The sequence below is a fragment of the Anguilla anguilla genome, chromosome 4 (assembly GCF_013347855.1).
Source record: "Anguilla anguilla isolate fAngAng1 chromosome 4, fAngAng1.pri, whole genome shotgun sequence".
Classification (NCBI taxonomy): Eukaryota; Metazoa; Chordata; class Actinopteri; order Anguilliformes; family Anguillidae; genus Anguilla; species Anguilla anguilla.
This window is the reverse complement of record NC_049204.1, coordinates 52,558,290-52,577,433: the sequence shown is the minus strand read 5'-3', so window position 1 is coordinate 52,577,433 and position 19,144 is coordinate 52,558,290. Positions and strand designations below refer to the sequence as shown.

General features: G+C 42.0%; 1 protein-coding gene across 4 annotated transcripts in view; it reads left to right on the top strand.

The window, feature by feature from the left end:
• Window positions 1-19,144, top strand: part of ctnnd2a (catenin (cadherin-associated protein), delta 2a) — a 263,725-nt gene that overhangs the window by 222,193 nt on the left and 22,388 nt on the right. For 3 of the 4 annotated variants that reach the window (XM_035416162.1, XM_035416163.1, XM_035416166.1), the window contains 3 exons: window positions 1,245-1,430; window positions 3,359-3,509; window positions 17,519-17,747. In XM_035416162.1, the coding sequence (XP_035272053.1) occupies window positions 1,245-1,430; window positions 3,359-3,509; window positions 17,519-17,747 (566 nt within the window). The remainder of the gene's footprint in view (window positions 1-1,244; window positions 1,431-3,358; window positions 3,510-17,518; window positions 17,748-19,144) is intronic. The other variant, XM_035416165.1, reaches the window with a different exon arrangement.

Sequence of the window (19,144 nt, the reverse complement as noted above, 5' to 3'; positions counted from 1 at the left end):
TTGTCTGGGGAAACATTTATTGGTGTGTCTGTTTGGCAATACAAAGCATTGCCATACAAATTGGATTTATGGCAATGCCCGACAAGCTTAATAAAAGAGCATTCACTTTGACATAAATTGGTCAGCTCTTGACTGCACATGGATAGATAAAGCACAGCATTTTTATCATATTGTATTTTAGAAATATGCAGTCTTGACTCTGATCTGTCAGCATTGACCAAAGTTAAGCTATTTCACAAAGCATAAAAAGCTCCATCCTTTAAAGAATGGCACATTACTTTTTCAATATAGATGACTTTAAGTAAAATTGTGATGAAAATGTTTTTTAATCATATTTTATTTAAAGGATTTTTTTTTTACTCGCATAAATGCATTCCAGAAAGCAGAAGGTAAAAGGAAAGTAAGTCGGTGTTTTAATAATGAGCATAGCGGTGAAACGAATGGCTCTGAATATGTTTTCATATCTATTCAGAGCCAAACTTGATGTTTGCTGAAACCGCCTTCTCCCAGCCCCACTGTGTGGAAACAGCCCCGTGGGCGTTTCTCTTCCCTCCAGCAATTAACCGAACAACACAGCTTATCCTAGAAGCAGGAGCACCGACTGTACACAGATTCATTAATTATTGAGGGGAAGGAAAGGGGGGAATGAAAGGCAGCGGAGATGAATAATATTTAGGTGTTTCTCAAGGCCCGCTGACTGAAAGTGGGTCACTACAGTGCACGGGTTTTCTGGCGGAACAAATTCAGAAACCCGCTCCGCGCGGTAGATTCATCCCGCTTCTGATCGCCGCGGCGGACGAAAACGCACGTCTTGTCAGACCGGCGAAAGAATTTGGAGGCGTTGACGACAAGGGACTAAATCAAAAAAGGGCTTTGAATGGCGAGGCAACGTGAAGGACTTCCCTCCGCCCCGGCACAATGGTGCTTGTGGTTTGAGCCTGCTGCTCTGACCCGCTGCCTTTAAATCACGTAATTCTCCTTCAGCGTGCATGCCTTTTGTGCCCCAGTGTAACTGCCATCTTTGTGTCTCACAGTTACACCCAGATGCTCTGTTTTCCTCCCCTTTGTGTTCCTTGCCGGAGACAGAGCTTGTGCGGCAGGCGCAGATGAACTGCATTGTCCCAATCCGACTCTTCTGGGAGGATTGATTGGGAGTGTTGCAGGGGTTCTGGGTAGTTTGAGTGATGATGTTTGTGCTGTTATGTGGCCTAGCGTTGACGCGCTTTGCCCCTCTGGTTGTCTAGTGGGATGGCGTCGGACCCCTCCCCGAGTCTGCCGACCCGCCCAAAGGGATTCAGATGCTGTGGCATCCCTCCATCGTCAAACCCTACCTCACTCTCCTGTCCGAGTGCTCCAATCCCGACACGCTGGAGGGCGCGGCCGGGGCCTTGCAGAACCTGGCGGCTGGCAGCTGGAAGGTAGGTCCCACGGTCAGTCTTCCTCCATTTTTAGGGGATGGGGGGTTGTCAGAATATCTTGCTGCAGACATGCTAATATTGTCCATTTCAGTATACAAAAAAAAAGAGATTGAATTGAATGTATATTGTGTGTGTGTGTGCTTATGTGTGTCTCCTCTGTGTGTGCGTGTGTGTGTGCATGTGTGTGTGCTTGTGTGTTTTTCTTGTGTGGCATACCACTGTAAAGGGTGGGGTGGGGGTGGGGGGGGGGGGGGGGGGGGGGGGGGGGTTACCTCAATCCCATTTTTATTACCGGAAATCATTTCCTCCTCCATCGCACAAAACCAACACAATATAAAAGCTTCCTGTTTCACTGTCTCTCAGAGACAAAGAGGTGCCCTTACCTCCACCGATAGAACTCTCTAATCCACCCAAAGACTGTCTCTCGCAGAATCAATAGGCTGCCAGACTCCCGGTCTGAAAGGCTGGGATTGGATGGGTTTAAAGACCCATTACTGACCCAACTTCTGCTGAAGGCTTAGGGCTCTTCACCTGTTAAATGGAAAAGGAGGGGGGTTACCTCAATCCCTAGTGAAATATAGAGGGTGTCTGTACCCTATTAATCTTTTAGCTGATCTCACCGGTCAATTAAAATGTCTTTTATATTTGTTCATCTGCTACCTGTCAGTTGAGCAGTATTTGTGTGGGTTTAAATTGAGATGTGTCTGTGTATTGTGACTTTTGGATTCCTTTTGTGGGTAAATAGGATAAAGCACTTCCATCTGTTCCAAATATAAATTTTCCAAATATAAATAAATGAGTTCTGCACCTTTGAAGATCCATATGTTTGCCTTGAGATTTGTCATAAGCACAGAGATGGGGCACAAGGAAGGGGACTTTAGAGTTTTCATTAAATTATTCTCGACGTAGGGCCACCTGCTGTGGTTCTCACTGTGCAGGGCCTGATAACGCTTTCGAGGGGATGTAAAGTTTATCCAAGATTGACCTTCGCAAAAGCAATATCAGTGGACAGCTGTCTCAGGGAACATGTGGCTGCTTGCTGGCCGTAAATTTGTTCCTCTCTCATTGAGTCTGACAGCAGGGGGACTGTGCGCATGTACTGTATATATTTAGTATGCAGATGTCTCCTTCTGCACCTATTCAAAAGCATGACACAAATCGTAACTATAACCCTGTCGTTCTGCTTGTGGATGAAAGTATGTACAGTTGGCCTGCAGCTATTTCCAGCTGTTTGCTTTGCCTTTACTGTAACCACCCATAACATTGACTCCTAAGTCATGTTATGGGTGGTTACATATGAAGGTGTAAACCTGATGAAGTGACAAATTAACCTCATTACTGTAGTTACTTTTTAACTGCATTATTAAGTTGCGTGTATGCTTTACGTGCATATTACACACATGCGTACAAGAAGGATAAGCTCTCAGTACAGTTTCTCGACAGTGTTTTTATTATTGAGAACAGTAATGTCATTTGCAAGTTATGAAGATACTTGTTGAGAAAGTAATGCTTATGCATACATGCGTACACGCTCACACATGCACACATGGAGAAACGCGCTCAGAGACAGCCAGTGTGTGAGACATCATAAATATGGATTCCTGCCCTGGCTCTGGGGAACAGTTGTCCAGGCCTTCCCGTCACATCAGCAAACATGGCGTAACGTGGCTAAATCAGAGCTGACAAGAAGCCTCTGATGAAGGCTGAGCACGGGATGGGTCAGGTCAAACCCAATCCTCAAACGGCCTCTGGCTACCCTGGCCATGACCCCTTGCCCCATGCTACACGCGTACCGCGGATACAACGTCTTCATTAAACGATGTGCAAGGGAGGGAAGGTCTGGTGATGTTGTTAGGCATGTCTTCTGTTAAAAAAAGATGTTTAGTGCGATGGAAGTGGGGCTTAAGCTCTCTCTCTCTTTCACCGCCCCCTCCCTGCAGTGGTCAGTGTACATCCGGGCGGCCGTGAGGAAAGAGAAGGGCCTGCCTATCCTGGTGGAGCTGCTGCGGATAGACAATGACCGCGTGGTGTGTGCCGTGGCTACAGCTTTAAGAAATATGGCCTTAGATGTGAGAAACAAAGAATTAATCGGTAAGTGTTTTGTTTTTGTTTTTTGTTTTTTTTTTTTCATTCTCAAATTAAAATGTCAATAATCGCCTTCACGGAACATGAAAAAACAAGCATTCTTCAACTGTAAGTCCCATCTCTGACATGTAATTGCTGGTTTTGCACCATTCTTCGCGGAATAAAGATCTATCATATGTAGATAATGCACTCACTAAGTCCCTTTGGAAAAGCAAGAGCTGTTGTTCGCTGAACTGTAAAAGTAAATATGAGTTTTTCTGTGTGTAATAAACAGTATGTGTTCATATTTTTCTACGTTATTTTCTATCATTACCCAGGTAATGTGTTTTGCTACATATCATCTATTTGCTGAAGCTGCCATTGGTGCAAATTTAAGTGGGTACTGGTCACTGTGAGAGTGTTAAGCCTTTGTTTTTATGCTGGTAAAAAATAGTGAAATTCCAAAAAAAAATCAAAATTACAAAATAACTCCACTTTCGTTCATTTCCTTGGGTAATATTCTCATGCAGTTCAAAGCTTTGTAATACTAATTCTCTATTTGTTCCACCTGCTGAGAATTCCCTTTCCTCACGAGGATAATAAGGGCCCCCACACTTTGTTTTCTTACACAGCTGTTGTAACATACTGTGGGCCTTACCTGTCAGCAGGCTTTGTTTTCTTAAACAGCTGTCGCGCTAGGCTGTCATTCTTTCTTGTCGACTGGCTTCGTTTTCTTAAATAGCTGCCATGCCACGCTGTAACGTGCTGTCGATCTTACCTGTCGCCTGACTGTGCTGTTGCATAGCTGTCACATTATGCTGTTGTTTCACCTGTGGGCTGCCTTTGTTTCCTTACGCAGCTGTGGAATTACACTGTTGGTCTTACTTGTAAATTGGCTTTGATTTCTTAGACAGCTGCTATGTGTCATGCTAAATTGTTGATTTTTCCTGTAGACCGCTCATGTTTACTATCACATCACGTAGGCTGCCTGTAGACTTAATTTTCTTTAACAGTTGTTGTATTATGCTGTCAGTCTTACTTGCAGATTAACTTCTTACAAAGGTGTTGTCACGCTGCACAATGCCATCAGTCTTTCCTGTAGACTGGTCCTGCTGTTAAACAGTTTTATTTGTCAGTCTTATTTGTAGACAAGCTTTGATTTAGCATATTACTGTCATATTGTGCTGTTTATCTTACCTGTTGAATGACTTTGTTTTTTTTGAAAAGCAGTCACAGTCTGAAGTTTGTATTTGCCCATAGACTACATCAACTTGTAGTCTGTGCTGCAGCACAGATCAACTTTGTGACCAAGGTATTCCCTACCTGTTTGTGCAGCGGCTATTTATGGTCAACCAGGCCCTTGTGGTCTTGACTGCACCAGTTGAAGTGCAGTCATGTGGTCCAAGAATATGCGAGTGCTAGTCTGTGGTCTCTCAATTTTATGGACTTTGATGCAACATTCGGATAGCCTAACAAATTTGGCATTTCAAATTGGAAAGATTGTGGACAAATCCCTAAAATACCAGTACCAAAAAAACTGTCAGGGAATAGACTGGAAAACAAAGACTGGCTTGGCTGTATCCAGCATTTTATACATGTGCCATGTCAAGTATGCTTTTATGGTCTGAGAACCTTATTATATTGTGTCCTGAACCAAGAAAAATATTATTATTCTTTTCTATGCTCTTGTTCTAGTTTTTAATGCAGACTATAAACAAGCATACACTGAGGGGACCATAATCCTGGCAAGGCGATTCCCAACCAGACATAATGTTGCCTTAATGTTGAATTTGGCTGTTTCGGAGTGCTGTTGGGGCTGCAAAGTTGCAGAGTTTGAGCGATTTACAGAGTTTGAGAATTACGGTTACAATATATGTTCCTGTCAGCAAGCACAGAACAACATCATAGTTGCCAACATTATGTATTGGAGCAGAAGGAGGCTGTCATCAAGTCTAAATTGGTTGTTCATGTCACTGTGTCATAACGTTGAACCTCTGCATGCTTGTTTTCAGCAGCCTCTTTGGGTCTTTATATCTGTCATTCAAATAAAACATATTTTCTACAAAGAAAGCAATGATGAAGACAGTGTCATTAGGACCATCTGCTGTTGGAAGTATACAAATTACATTTTATCCTCAGTACGTTTCTTTTTTTTGTCTTCCTTTTTTATGTTTATTTCTTTTTATTTGAGCTTTTTACATAAACATTTACAGTTGCAGTATAACAAGGACTAAAATGTAAAGTTAACTAAACTTTACAAATAAGGTGACCTTCCGAGTGTTTATCTGATCAACCATTAAAAGTGGCAGAAGTAGCCCTGTGCAATGCTTACAGGTGAATATCAAGTAAATAGAATGACAAATTAATTTTAAATGAATACAGGCCTCAAGGAACTGGCAAGTATAGATGTCTCGTGTGATTGAATTGTGTCTTCAAAAAGTGGCAACCCTGGGCACGCAGATTCCGTACAGCCACACAATATTGTAGAATAAGAAATTATCCAACATATATCCTAAAAGTTCAATTTTCAAAGTGACTTTGTAAGTTTTATTACAAGGCGTCCTCAAAATGCATGAATGAACCTACTCAATGCACTCTGACAGTGCCTGCCACATGATATTATATTAGAAACATTTGTGTACTAATGGTATGCAAATCCTACCCTCTAGCGCAAAGGGTGTCCAATCTTATCTGAAAAGTGCTGGTGTGGGTATCGGATTTTGTTTTAGCCCAGCACTATGGAACCAGGTTCAGTTAGCTAATCACGGCCTTCAATCAAGACCTTTAAATAGAATCAGGTGTCTTAGCGCTGAGCTGAAACAAAAGCCTGCACCCACACCAGCCCTGTTTGATTGGACACTCTTGCTCTAGCAAGATGATAACTGTGCATAGGTTTTCCATTGGTAGGAAAACATTGTCAGTAATACCTATTTTGTTTTGAAGATTATGTCCATTACAAACCGTAAATACAGCATAATTCCTTTTTTCCACGCCTTCCAAGTTCATTATGCTTGAACTTGAATTTAGTTTTGTTTACTTCCCTCTTCAAATAATTGTGGCTTGCTAGGTTAATGTGGCTGGTGGCAACTAGCTGGATAAGAAGCCCACCAACCAAAAATCTGATAGGTAAGTAACTAATCAATTGGCATATGTTCTTAGTGTTCTTGGCTAAACAAGCTTTGGCCCACTAATACCATTTAATCAATAGTTTCAACAATATTTCATAGACATCGTAGACAAAGACTTTTCTATGTGAACATGAGAAAAGGGAAGCATGTACATGTGTACACTTGTTTTCAAGATAAAGTTTTATAATTGACATGGCAAATTACTAGATTGACAAAGAAGTACCCATATGTGCATTGAGATGATTGATCAAAATGGTAAAGCTGGTGAGCAAGAGCATGATTCCTGATGTACATATACAGTACTTTTCATTTTATTGTATTATTGTTATTTTGTATTAATTTGGCATCTCTGATCCCACCCAAATTTTGGGTGTCCAATTTGCAAACTATTTAAAAACATGCTCATTTATGATCCTTGCTGCCAGCGTTGGTAATTGAAGACAATTCGCAGTTCTCCTACACTGACAACTAGCTGCTTCTTTTCATAAGGAGACCCAATCATACACGTGCACGTCCAGTGCAAGTCCAGTGTACCTGGATAGCCAACAGTCACTTCAGCAATGAATACTGCTATCCCCACCGACTGAATCCCTCCCATATATCCCTTGGGCAACGCAAAGTCAAATATGGGCTGCCGGCCCACTTGGCACTGGCACAGGTCAGATGCAATCTGAGAGCGTGAATTTCTTCCTTTAATTTTAAATCTGTAGGCATGAGGATAACCCTCTGGAAAATCATGGCATTTGTCCCTTACATAAAACAATAAAAACAGAGCTGACCAGCTTGGGAAATTGCATGTGTTTTTGGCTTATTCCTAAATTTCACTTCGTGTTTTTTTTGTTTGTTAGTTTTTTCCTATTTCTTTTGAGAAATTGGGCTTCACTGTTTGAAATTCTCTCCATGGTACTACTAACAGACTATTGATCTTTCTCTAATAAACTTAGCCTCCTAGTGGGCCTTTGCATCTCCATGACAACTTCTTTCCCTGTTTCAGGCTTCTGGCTTCAGTGCTCGTAGGATATGTTGTCTGTTGAATGCCGAGGCATATATGATTTGGAAATCCACAGCTCTGTAGTTATCAATTTAATTTCTTGTGAATTGGCATTCTGTGTCGTAAATCGTGTGGGACATGAATTTCCACTCATCATCTGGAGTGGTTTGTGTTACACAATGAACGCAATATCTAATTATTTCACACCCCCCACTGTACAAAGAAAACAGAACACAAAAATAATCAAAATCATAATTACTGACAGTAATAAAATTAAGTTCCCTCGGTAATATGATTAGTATATTCACAGTTCAAGAATAATAAGAAAAAAGGGAAATTGAAACAAACATTGATGAAACAAATAAAAGCACAAATAAAAAGTCAGTGTCTATTCCATGCACTTTGAGCAAGTTTACATACTCAAGAAAGAAGACTGATTGTTATTCCAGAAGATATTAAGATTAATTAAGAACATTGTAAGAAGATATTGAAGCAAAGTAATAGAGACGTTCTAATCTTATGGTTCATTTTTATGTCGTAGATATCTTCATAATAACTGGAAATACCGTGCTACAGATTTAATCATTTAATATCATCAAAACATAGTGACATTGCCCATGCTTGTACCAATGACTGGTCTATAGGCCCAAGCATGTGCCCGTGATCAGCACCTTTGACAACGAAGCCATTCTTTGGCCCACATCCTTCGGGCCATTAATATATTGATTGGTGCAGCTTGGAGAAAAATAACATATAGACAATAATATGTAGACAAGCACTGTAAAGTTCAGGGGTGCTGCTATGATGATATTTGCACTGCCTTGGATAAACTGTGCTGCCATGTGTGCTGGTGTGGATTTGAAATGCGTCATCAGTTATCCTCAGATTCACCTCTTTCTGTGCGCATTTGTCATTTGCATCATTTATCCGCAGTTGCCCTGGAAATCGCTACACAGGCATGTGAGGGAGGAGTGCACCTATGCACCCGGCGTGTGTGAAATTACTATCTGCATGAAGACAGTTTAAAGATCATTGAGGAGATGCTTAAGTGGAACGTATTATGCATTTAATCTCAACTGCTGTGGGTGAACGCACACAGAGTTATGCTGTTATCCAAAACATGATGCCATTCTCATGCCATACACTCTGTACTGTCTGTTTTGATGTGGAGCTCCACTGGCGCACACCATCATCTGCCGACATCTGCCGTGAGGCGAGGGAGAGTTCTCCAGTGAATCTCAGTTTCCTAATTGGCTCAGCACATGCCTGTAGGTGTTTGGACATAGCTGTGCACGTTTTAAATTACTCCCTCTCCCGCTGGCCAACAGGCAACGCCCACACCCCTAGGTTCTGGTGTATTCCTTCAGATGCTTTTTAATCATGTCAGTGAATGAGTAATGTGTCAATGATGCACACATGGTTTTGTCCTTAAAGTGTGCTGAAAAATGATCTGAAAAATTATCTTTGACTTACTCAAGAGTTATAGTGCAGAATGTACATCTGCTATGGACTGGATATCATTGGGAATAAAGTTTGGAAAATGTTAATATATATTTGAAAATTAACCCCAGGGTAACGTTTTAATTGGACGTAGTCAACTCACTGAGTAACACTGCTTCAAGATGTTCGGTACTGTACATTCAAGCAAATACTTCCTGTGCTTTATTTCCTCAGAGACTAAACCTTCTCTTTTAAAAATGCAGTAATGACATTTATGATTCATATAAAAAACCTTATTTCACGCTCCTGTTGTATTTGAACTTTCATATCAGTAAGAATGATTTAATAAGGAAGTACCCAATAGTAAATTTTGCATCTTCTGATTTATAAATGCTGTTTATGTCCAACAGAGAATATACCGTTTTTCTCAAGAGCACTTGGTGGGCCTTGGCGGCCTTCAAGGAACACAACTCAGAAACAAGCCTTTGGGGACATCACGTCCGCTTTGAGTTTCAGTCTGCTTGTCTGTGCCATTCGGCTCTCTCTGTTTCTCATTTTTACTGACCTCTTGTGCTGATATTCATTGTCTGTCCTTGGTGCAGTTCTTTGCCTGAGTGTCTCCATTCTGCTCTGCGTATACCACACACAGAAGTGCCACATTCCTTTGATGATAAAACGAAATAACACAGGACCAATTTAAATGAATGTCGGAATGCAGGAATAGAAGTCCTTTAGAATATGGCTTGTTTCGTTTCCGTGAAACATATTGATGGGAGTTTAGTTGTAAATTGGCATTGTGATATCAATAGTTTGGGATGCATTTATATTTTAAATTGTGTGTGTGTGTGTGTGTGTGTGTGTGTGTGTGTCTGTGTGTGTGTGTGTGTGTGTGTGGCAGATAGCAGTGAGCTCCATAATGTTTGGGGCAAAACATATCTACATGGTGAAGCCAAAATGTATCAAAATTCCCTTTAATAAAATATGATAATATGCACTGTAACCACATCTGTACTGTTTGATTCAACATTTTGAATTGTGTTGTATAGTGCCAAATTAAGAAATAATATATGAGTTTGTCCTAAACATTGTGGAGCTCACTGTATATATGGGGATGGCAGGTACAGCATCAGCCATGCATGTATAGCTAGTGCCCTAGCCAAGAAATTTTGTAAGTGTATTATTGTTGGCTACATCTTAGTGTAAATCTTTTGTCTACTGTTAGATTGCAAACAACAAATAATAACTGAAGCAAGAGGAAAAATTAAATAGTATCACCTGTGAACAATATTGTGAAAGGAAGAAGTGTGTTGGTTTTGGTTTGATGAAGTTGGTGTTGACCAATGGGGAGAAAGAGAATTGTGGTTCTGGAGGCAGACATATGTATGTTGCAACAGTAGCCATGGCCTCCTTCTACTGCTCCTCCTTTTCCATGGGCAGTGAACAATGATTATTACATTTGGAGAGGATACTCCATCTCCGTGTTTGATGGTGGTGGTGGCTGTTGGTGTCTCTGGAAGGTGGGACATTCAGCATTCACCTGAGGTGTTTAATCACAAACCCCTTGATGTATTGCAGTGTGGCCAGAAGATACCGGAACTATATGAACACAGACACCCCCCCCCCCCCCCCCCCAGGTCTCTCAAGCTTACTGAGCTGTTGCAATACAGGAGAAAATTACACAGGCCTTCCCCCCTTTGGAACACAGAACAGTGGGAATCATCTTTGAGCTTGGAAAAACCGTTTCAGCAATGAAGGGTTTTTGCTCAGCTGCCCAGGTTGGGTTATTACCTGTCCTGTTGAGTTTGAGCCAGATACAAACCGATCGAACCGAGGCTGCAAAAAACAACAGCCCCGTGGAATTAGAATGAGAAAAGCACAGCTAAAGATTTAAAAGCTCAGCTGTGCAGCACTAAACTGCGTGAAAGCACCAGCACAGGCTTACCATCACAATAGGACTCTCACTTAAAAAATACACACAAAACAAAAAACAGATGACTAAAGTTGACCTTCTATTAGTCAAAAGCCTTTTTTTATTTTATTTTTTTTCCAAAGGGTACATACGTCTTTCTGAAACTGGCTACGTGTCTGATTCAGATTTTAATGGTGCTATCTCAGAACCACGTTCAGACCAGCCTAGCCCCCCCGTCTCAGAGCATCGACTGGGCCCGGGGTTTTGAAAATGATGATCTGTTATCTCAGGGATAATCCCTACAGTCGTGGGCAGAGGAATCAGATGTGAAACTGATTCCGCGGGGCGGCGTGAAAGGAGGAACAGCCGGCGCGGAGGGGAAACTCCTGTTCCGGGGAGAACGGGCAGATTGATTGTGATGCAGCGTGGGGCTCCCGCCAGTGTGTACACTCTCTCACTGGGACAGCCTGTTCCACAGGGCCCCCCCATACAGTGTCGCTGACTTTGATATTGCTCAACGACGCCAGATCTTCAGACAGCAGTGTGTGCCACTATCGCTCACGGAACACAGCGTCATCTGGTGCCGGGGTGTTTCAGAATTCATCGTTTGCTCACAAAAGCCAATCATCTGACTGCAATGTGCTGTTTCACAAAGTATTAATAAGCCAATAGTATGTAAAAACTACAAAGCTCATGCATACTGTACAGGCCCTTTTTCAAATACCGGCCACAAGGTGGCTCTGCCTTAATTTGAGCTGGCTTGCTACGGAGGAAGGACATTTAGTATGGAAGCATATCTTGTATTCTTTGATCTCGATCTCCTGTGACTGACATCAAAGGATCTAATTGATACAGATATGAGTGAACTTTAATTCACATGGCAAAAATGTCACAATACCCACAGTGAAGGCAGCATACAGTTTCAAATTTACCAGTTTCCTTTTAAATTTTAATTTGTTATTGTTTTTTTTTTCTTTTCTTGTCTATGTCACAATTAAAACAATATGAGGAAGTTCCTTAGCGACAACAGAGACTGTATCCCTCAGGCCCATTCAGAAGATTTTAAATTGGATGCTTTAGTAGAAATATTAGGTATTGAACTCCAATGACAGCGCCAAACATGAAATATGAAGGCCCATTTTCAATCAATTAAAGACCCACTGACAGATACTGTCAACCCCTTTTTCATAATAGCTTTGGGCCCCCCTCACATGTTGGGGCTGAACTGTGTAATAGTTACCGCATGGTGCAGTGCAATACCTTAAAGTGTGAAGACCTTTAAAGTATGGTACTTTTTCCACTGTAAAACATACCAGTGATTCCCGCTACTTTACAGCACACAGTAAACAAAATCACAATCTGAAGTCTAATTATTTGCAGGAGACTCACTACTGGCAAATCAACGTTCAGTTTTTTGGTGCACAATCACATATACTCTGTTACTTATGAGTGTGGCTCTTATAAATGTGCTTCCGTTGTGCTAAAACAGCTGAATTTATAGTGCATGCTCGTAATGTGAATGTAATAAAAATGGGTTCTGTAATGTTTTAAGAAGTCACGGTGAGGGTCGAACGGAGTGGTCTGACTCTAGGAGGAATGCAGCTCGGCAGTCCCCGTCAGAGGACGAGCTCCTCCATACCCTGATTACATGTTTCTAAGGGGGATTTATCTTTGATGGGCTTGAGGGCTCGCACTCGCCGCTGATTTCTCTAAGCCTCTCGTGTGTAAAGTGTCCACTGACGTGGCACTCCACGGTGCCAAGGTTAGGCAAGGAGTCAGAAAGAGTACGGCCGCCCTTGTCACTGGCGGAGAGCAGTCAGGGTCAACTGAAAGGAAAAGACTCCTTTTCATTATGTTACGTTGGTTCTGTAACTAGCAAGAGCGGGAGTGTGTGTGTATGTGCATGTGTGCTTGTTTGTGTAAAAAGTGTATTGTGAGACTGGCCCTTGAAACAGTTTAATACAAGTGATTGCCTACCTATTGACTGAGACTGAGTTACCAATGGAAAATTGACAACTGTGATGGCCATTGGTTTGTTACCTGTCAGGCAGTCATCAAAGGATTTGTTCAACCAAGCCACTTTTGCAATGGCTGTGTTCCAATACGAAGTCAGCTGCCTTAGAAGGCAGCATTTTCACTATTTTCACACTTGTCCTTCGTAGGCATGTTCCAAACTGAAGTCAATATATGTGTGCTTCTAAGGTGCCTTATTTTGGTTAAATTTGAAGGCAGCATCTAGGGTATCCCATAGGTCTTTGAAATTTCCTTAGATTTCTCACTTCCATTAAATTAATGGAAGCTCAAATTAGCAAAGCGGTGGAAATGTGAATATACAGTGAACTCGATAATCTGCTGTTGTCATATGTAAAAGTACATTTTTATTTAATGCACAGGAATAATGTATTTAATGTTTTTAAGCCTAGTTAGCTTTCCCTGAACTAGCCAGCTAAATTGCTAGTAATCATGTTACTTACGAATAGAACAAGCGAACATAATGAAATCATGATAATCCGGTGAAAACCAAAAAGAAAGTATCTGAACTACTGGCTTGTTATGTAGTTCTATTAATTTACAACTAATTTTGTTTTCCCTTAAATCGAGAATCAGGACAATTGCAGCGACAATGACAAAATCTGTTTTTATTTGTGTTGGGTCTCTCTGTAAGTAAAAGCCATCAGCTGTAACAGTCAATGTGAATGCTCTGTGATGTCATCCCGCCTTCAAAGTGTGTCCCAGATTCGTTGCCTTTTGAGGTTTTTTTTTTCCATTAGAACACTGCCTTCAAGAGGGAGCTCACTTCTAAAGATGCAGGCAGTGAGGCAGCTGCCTTCATATTTCAATATCCTGTTGGCCCTCAGATAAGTTCAAGTTTAACTCATGAAAACTTACTTTAGAGTAAGATCGACTTAATGTTCTCCTGGTAAAAAAAAAAAAAAAAAAAATGGACCCAGTCAGCAGTCTTCAGTAAGTATCGAAACAGACAATTGGTCTGGCTACAAAAGATTTCTTCCTGACAAAATCACTGATTAGTGTTGTCATCAACACTTCCAAAAGAGCCTCATTACCACAATTTCATAATCCAAGTAAGTATTCAGAGAAGAGTGTGACATTGACCATGGGAGAATTATACAGGAAACAGAGGCTGCACGTATTTTGGTACAGTGTTATACTTGTAATGAGAAAGGAGCAGAACTCAATGTGCAACTGGGCACGTATGGAGATATTTGGAAGACATTTTTTCACAGCTCGTCCAACCACAAACAAGATTTTTTTTCAGTGGTGGGATTGAATTCCTCTCTGGATTTCACCGTACAAATCATCATCTATTAATGTTCAGGCTTTTTTCGGTGTAACCGGCTGCTTCACAGTGCCTCTGTGTGCTGTAGTCTTTCAGCTTTCCTGTCCATATTTTCAATTCCATTTTAGATGGCAGTGGTATTCGGGAATGACTCACAGCAATGTTTGTATCTTCAACAGTTTATTTTAAACGAGGTTCATTTGAATGTTGCCTCCTTTTCATTTTGCAAGGAGCTGGAAGAAAGTAAATCCTGCAAGCTGTTTGGGCTGAATTTTAGGCCTCTGTGGAATGTGACTGTAAGGTATCCCACAAATGTTGTCCCTCGCTTATCGACGTGGAGAATGCAGAGCCGAGCTAATGGAGCTGCTGCCGGAGCCTTACGGTGAGCAGCCTTGTCTAATGCATCAGGCGGCTCTTGATTTCACTGCCCCGTTACATTTTTAAAACGGGGAGTATTTTAAGTTTCCCACCAGTCAACGCCATAAATTTAAACCACGCTGTTCTGCGGTCTCTTATCGTATTCCCTCCGACTGTTACAAATGAGAAAAAAAACAACTGTGCAGGACATTCCTAACATTTTATTTGTTAAAGAGGAATGAAGGGAAGGACTTCCACACTTGTCCGAGGGGGACTCCACATGCATGCTCATGCTTTAGCGTAGCGGCCGGTGGTCTCAGATGTGGGAGGCGGGGAGCTGCCTGCTCAATGTCTCCAGGCTACCTACCTTGCTGCTGGGGTACTAATCAGCATGCCCCGGGTCCTCTGGAGAGCCAGCGTGCAGCACAAGCGGCGAGCGGCGCAGAGCATGAACCGCACGGCGTGTTTGCCGTCAGTGCTGCTAATACCCTTCTGGTGGCATGACTCCCCACGGTTCTTCTTCTGTCACGCACAGTCAGACTCGTGATCTCTCACCATTATGAGGGATTTCAGTTTGTTCGTTCCCTCGGCAAGACTCATTCCTGCCTAGATGCTCTCGCTACTGAGGAGCACAGATATCTTTGCTTATATATATTTGTTCTTATATTCATTTTCTTGTATTGCTTATTTATGGGGTTTTTTCCTACTGCTGAGTGCATTCAACTGAATGGCATTAATTTGTCACCTCCTTTTTACTTTATACTTTATAGAGGACCTTTTTCTAGGGGTCTTTTTAAGTTAGATCAATCGAATGCTTCATTATGTTTTTTGGCAATGCTGATTGTTTTGGAAATCTTTACGTAAAAAAATCAGATATTTATGCTCCAGCCTTTGGATTTTGCTCTATTTATATGTTCAGCACTTTCTGCATTTGGGTTTTTTAAGAAATGTCTCGTGTCATGTTGAGGAACGAATGCTAATAGGCTTCTTGAATTTGATATAGAGATCAATCAAGTTCAGCAATTTCTATCGAAATTATCCCCAGATTTTATTCCATGCAAATTCTGTGGGAAAATGCTGGGTCCATTTTAGATAAGTGCCTTAATATTGCCTTCTGAAGCAAGAAATCCCATTCTGCCTGGAAGTCTAAGATAAGCACACACCAATTAACTGACTGCTCTTTTTTTCTGCCACATTGGTAATAAAAGGAGGCACTTTTGAAATTGTTACGTTCTTGTGCTTCCTGTTTAAAATGATGTCTGCATCTTTCATTTTCAGTCCATTGTTGCATCTGCTCTAAGAACTGAATCGTGTCAGATTAATTTTATTAGCATTGCCTATCCATGAAGCAGGAGGGAAGTAGCCATTGTGAAGAGGCTGGAAATAACTCCCACCTATCACACTGGTCAAATGCTGGTATTTTTATAAATACAATTAATCTGCATCTGCATGTACTGTATGTAGTTTAATTGGTTTACCTATGCTCTTTATGCATGCAAATCATCTGAACACCAAACACCTGAGCTGAACTCATTAAAATATGCATAAAAGGAAAATAGTCAACAAATTTTATTTATAGCTTTATTGATTTATAGTTTTATTTTCTGAAATTACTACCAAAACATAGCCCCCTGTGCCACCCATAACACTGGATTGATTAAAACAGTACCTGTTTTTCTCAGCACAGTGGTAGCCTTTCTTGTCCCTACAAGGTATGCCAAGCCCATTTCCCACTGTCACTCTGTGAAGAAAGAACACTGGGACACTTTTAAATAAAAGCATTGTACGTCACAAAAGAGAAATTAAATTCAGGGTGCATGACACATTGCATGGAAGGGAGGGGAATGCATTAGGGATATGGCCATCAACACAGGAAAAGCCACAGAGCTGTAATGTCACTCTTTCTGCTGGCATTACCCTAAGCTGAAATGTGTAGAAACTCCAAAATATCACCCTATACAATTTCTGTGAACCCTTGATAGCTGAGGAAACATAAGCCATTCTGATTGATATTGTCAAGCTGGTGTGTGGGAGTGCAAGGCAACATAATAAGTCATTAAAAGTTATTGTCAAGTGAAAACTGTTAAACCACGCAGCTTCCATGCAGATGAAAGATGATATTGTTCTTTGAAGTGGCTGTGTCTCAGAGAGAGCTGTAAAATACAGGCATTATCATTAGCCTTGTGCTGGGCAGGGGGTAGTATAGGTCCCCAAGGTGGAGCTACGGGTGCCTAATGGACCCAAAAAGGCAATTTCCTACATGTTATTTCACGCATCTTGTCTTATCGTTCTGCAATAACTTATCTTCTAAAAGAATTGCCACAGCAGCACATCTGCAGCCCCTTCTCAAGTTTTGTGAATGTGCAGATTGAGTAATACTGACATTAAACATTAAACTTTTCAAGCCTCATATTTTTGTTCATTTTAGACTTTTTTCCACTTGTTACTCACAGTCTGTCCTGCCATTTGAGAAAGAAAGAAATGTGTGGGGGGAAAATGGCCTCCTGCAGGCTCCTGAATAGGTTATAGAATGTGGGGTCTCCAGAGAAATGTGAAATGCGGTCCATTTATCAGTTCTTTTAATGCCAAGTATTTTTATTTTTGAGGTCCCCTACCAGTGCTTTCTTAATTTTTGTCTTTTTTGTTCTTCTTGCAAATACCACACGTCACCCTTATTGAAGTCACTGCATTGCTCTGTCATAGAAAGTTCAGTTCAGCTTCGAATTCCAATCTTAACAAGTCCAGTAATTGTCATTGAATCCTGTGCCTCTGCTTTTGTAGATCCTAGTGTTCTGTGCACACATAAAATGTGTTCCAGTGTGTTGAAACAGCATTGTGTTGCTTACATAGAAACCAATGGGAGTTTTTTTGTTCTCTCTCCTCTCTGGCTGTTCAACGCTCCCGAACACCAAGGCAAATACGCCATGCGCGACCTGGTCCACCGCCTGCCGGGGAGCAGCAACAGCACCGGCGGCAGCACCGCCAACAGCACCACCAGCAAGAACATGTCCGACGACACGGTGACCGCCATCTGCTGCGCCCTGCACGAGGTCATCACCAAGAACATGGAGAACGCCAAGGCCCTGCGCGACGCCGGCGGCATCGAGAAGCTCATCGGCATCGCCCGGAGCAAAGGAGACAAGTAGGTGTTCCGCGTCGGCCCCGCAACGGGCTTTCCGTGCATCGATGCCAACGAGGGCCGACTTCAAGCACCACACCGCACCAGTCAGCATTGGCATTACGCAGGGAGGTGGACTGAGAGTACAGGCCGTTTGGAGGGAGATTATCATGCGTAGTCAAATGCCATCTGAGAAAAAGCAGAAACATCCATATTGTAAGGTCATCTTCATGAAATAACACAGCAAACGATTTGGTGGTTTGTTTGACTTATTGTGTTACCGCATGTTGTATTACCTCAATATAAATGAAGTTTGAAGAGGTCTATGTTTATGTGTGCTAAGAGCAATCATTTTTTTTATATTGAGTACTTAACCAATGCTTGTGTGGATAAGAAAAATAATTATTTAGGTGTCTAACATGAGCAAGCAATTCTATTTTTTTATCTTCAATCTGTTTATCAAAGAAGACCTATTATACATTTGGGTAAGTTTTTTGTGAGACAGAGGGCAGCACAAACACAGGTCGCTTTAGAAGATTGGTTCTGGAGACCTGGCCCACTGAGCATGCTCATATCGCTCACAGAATCTCCTGTTGTCTCAGTCCAGGGGTGAGCCTCCCTCTGTTATCAGGCCCTTACTCTTAGAGATGATGCTTGTTCTTCAGATAACTTGAGCGCTTTGCGAAGGGGCTTGTTTAGTCATCACGACAGTGAGTGATGAGCGCTCTCTTCGTATTGGCTGACCCTCCCTACGCGGTGTCTGGTGCATTAACATGATCCTGTCAGTGTCTCTGTGGACGGCCGCATTAACGGCCCCTGTTATCGTAGCTCCGGGCCCTTTCATCCAGAGCCCAGTTAACGGCTGAGCCGAGGGGCCTCTGATGTCACAGAAGAAGCCTTCCTCTTCACAGCAGCTATGTTGGGGTTTTTTTTTTTTTGAGGTGTGAGGTTATCAGAGGGACATCAGTGCTCATTCCCCGTTGTTTTCCCCTGTAAATGTAAATTGAGGGACAGAATTAGAGTTTATGGTATATCGGGTTTCCTGTTCCCTCACTTGTCAAATTGGTATCGTTTACCCCCCCCCCCATTCCCCACCTCCTTTCCGCTGCCTCACGTAGAGTTTGAATATTGTGCTGATAATCATGTGGTGCCCCCCTGTCTTAAGTGCTCTCAACTGTGATTGATGGCAAATAGGAGCACCACCACCATGAACGCACCACCTCTGGGCCCACGTTCCCCGAATTGGCTACGGCAGGCAATCTTAAATTAGGGGGGTTGGCGTGATTGAAGGACTTAACAGAGCTGGTGTGGATATTAAAAAGCACAGACTGATAGTAATCACTGACACCTCCCCCACCCCCCTCCCCCCACCATCACTTTTCAGCCCCCCAGGATTCACACAGATTTACATTGAAGAGCGA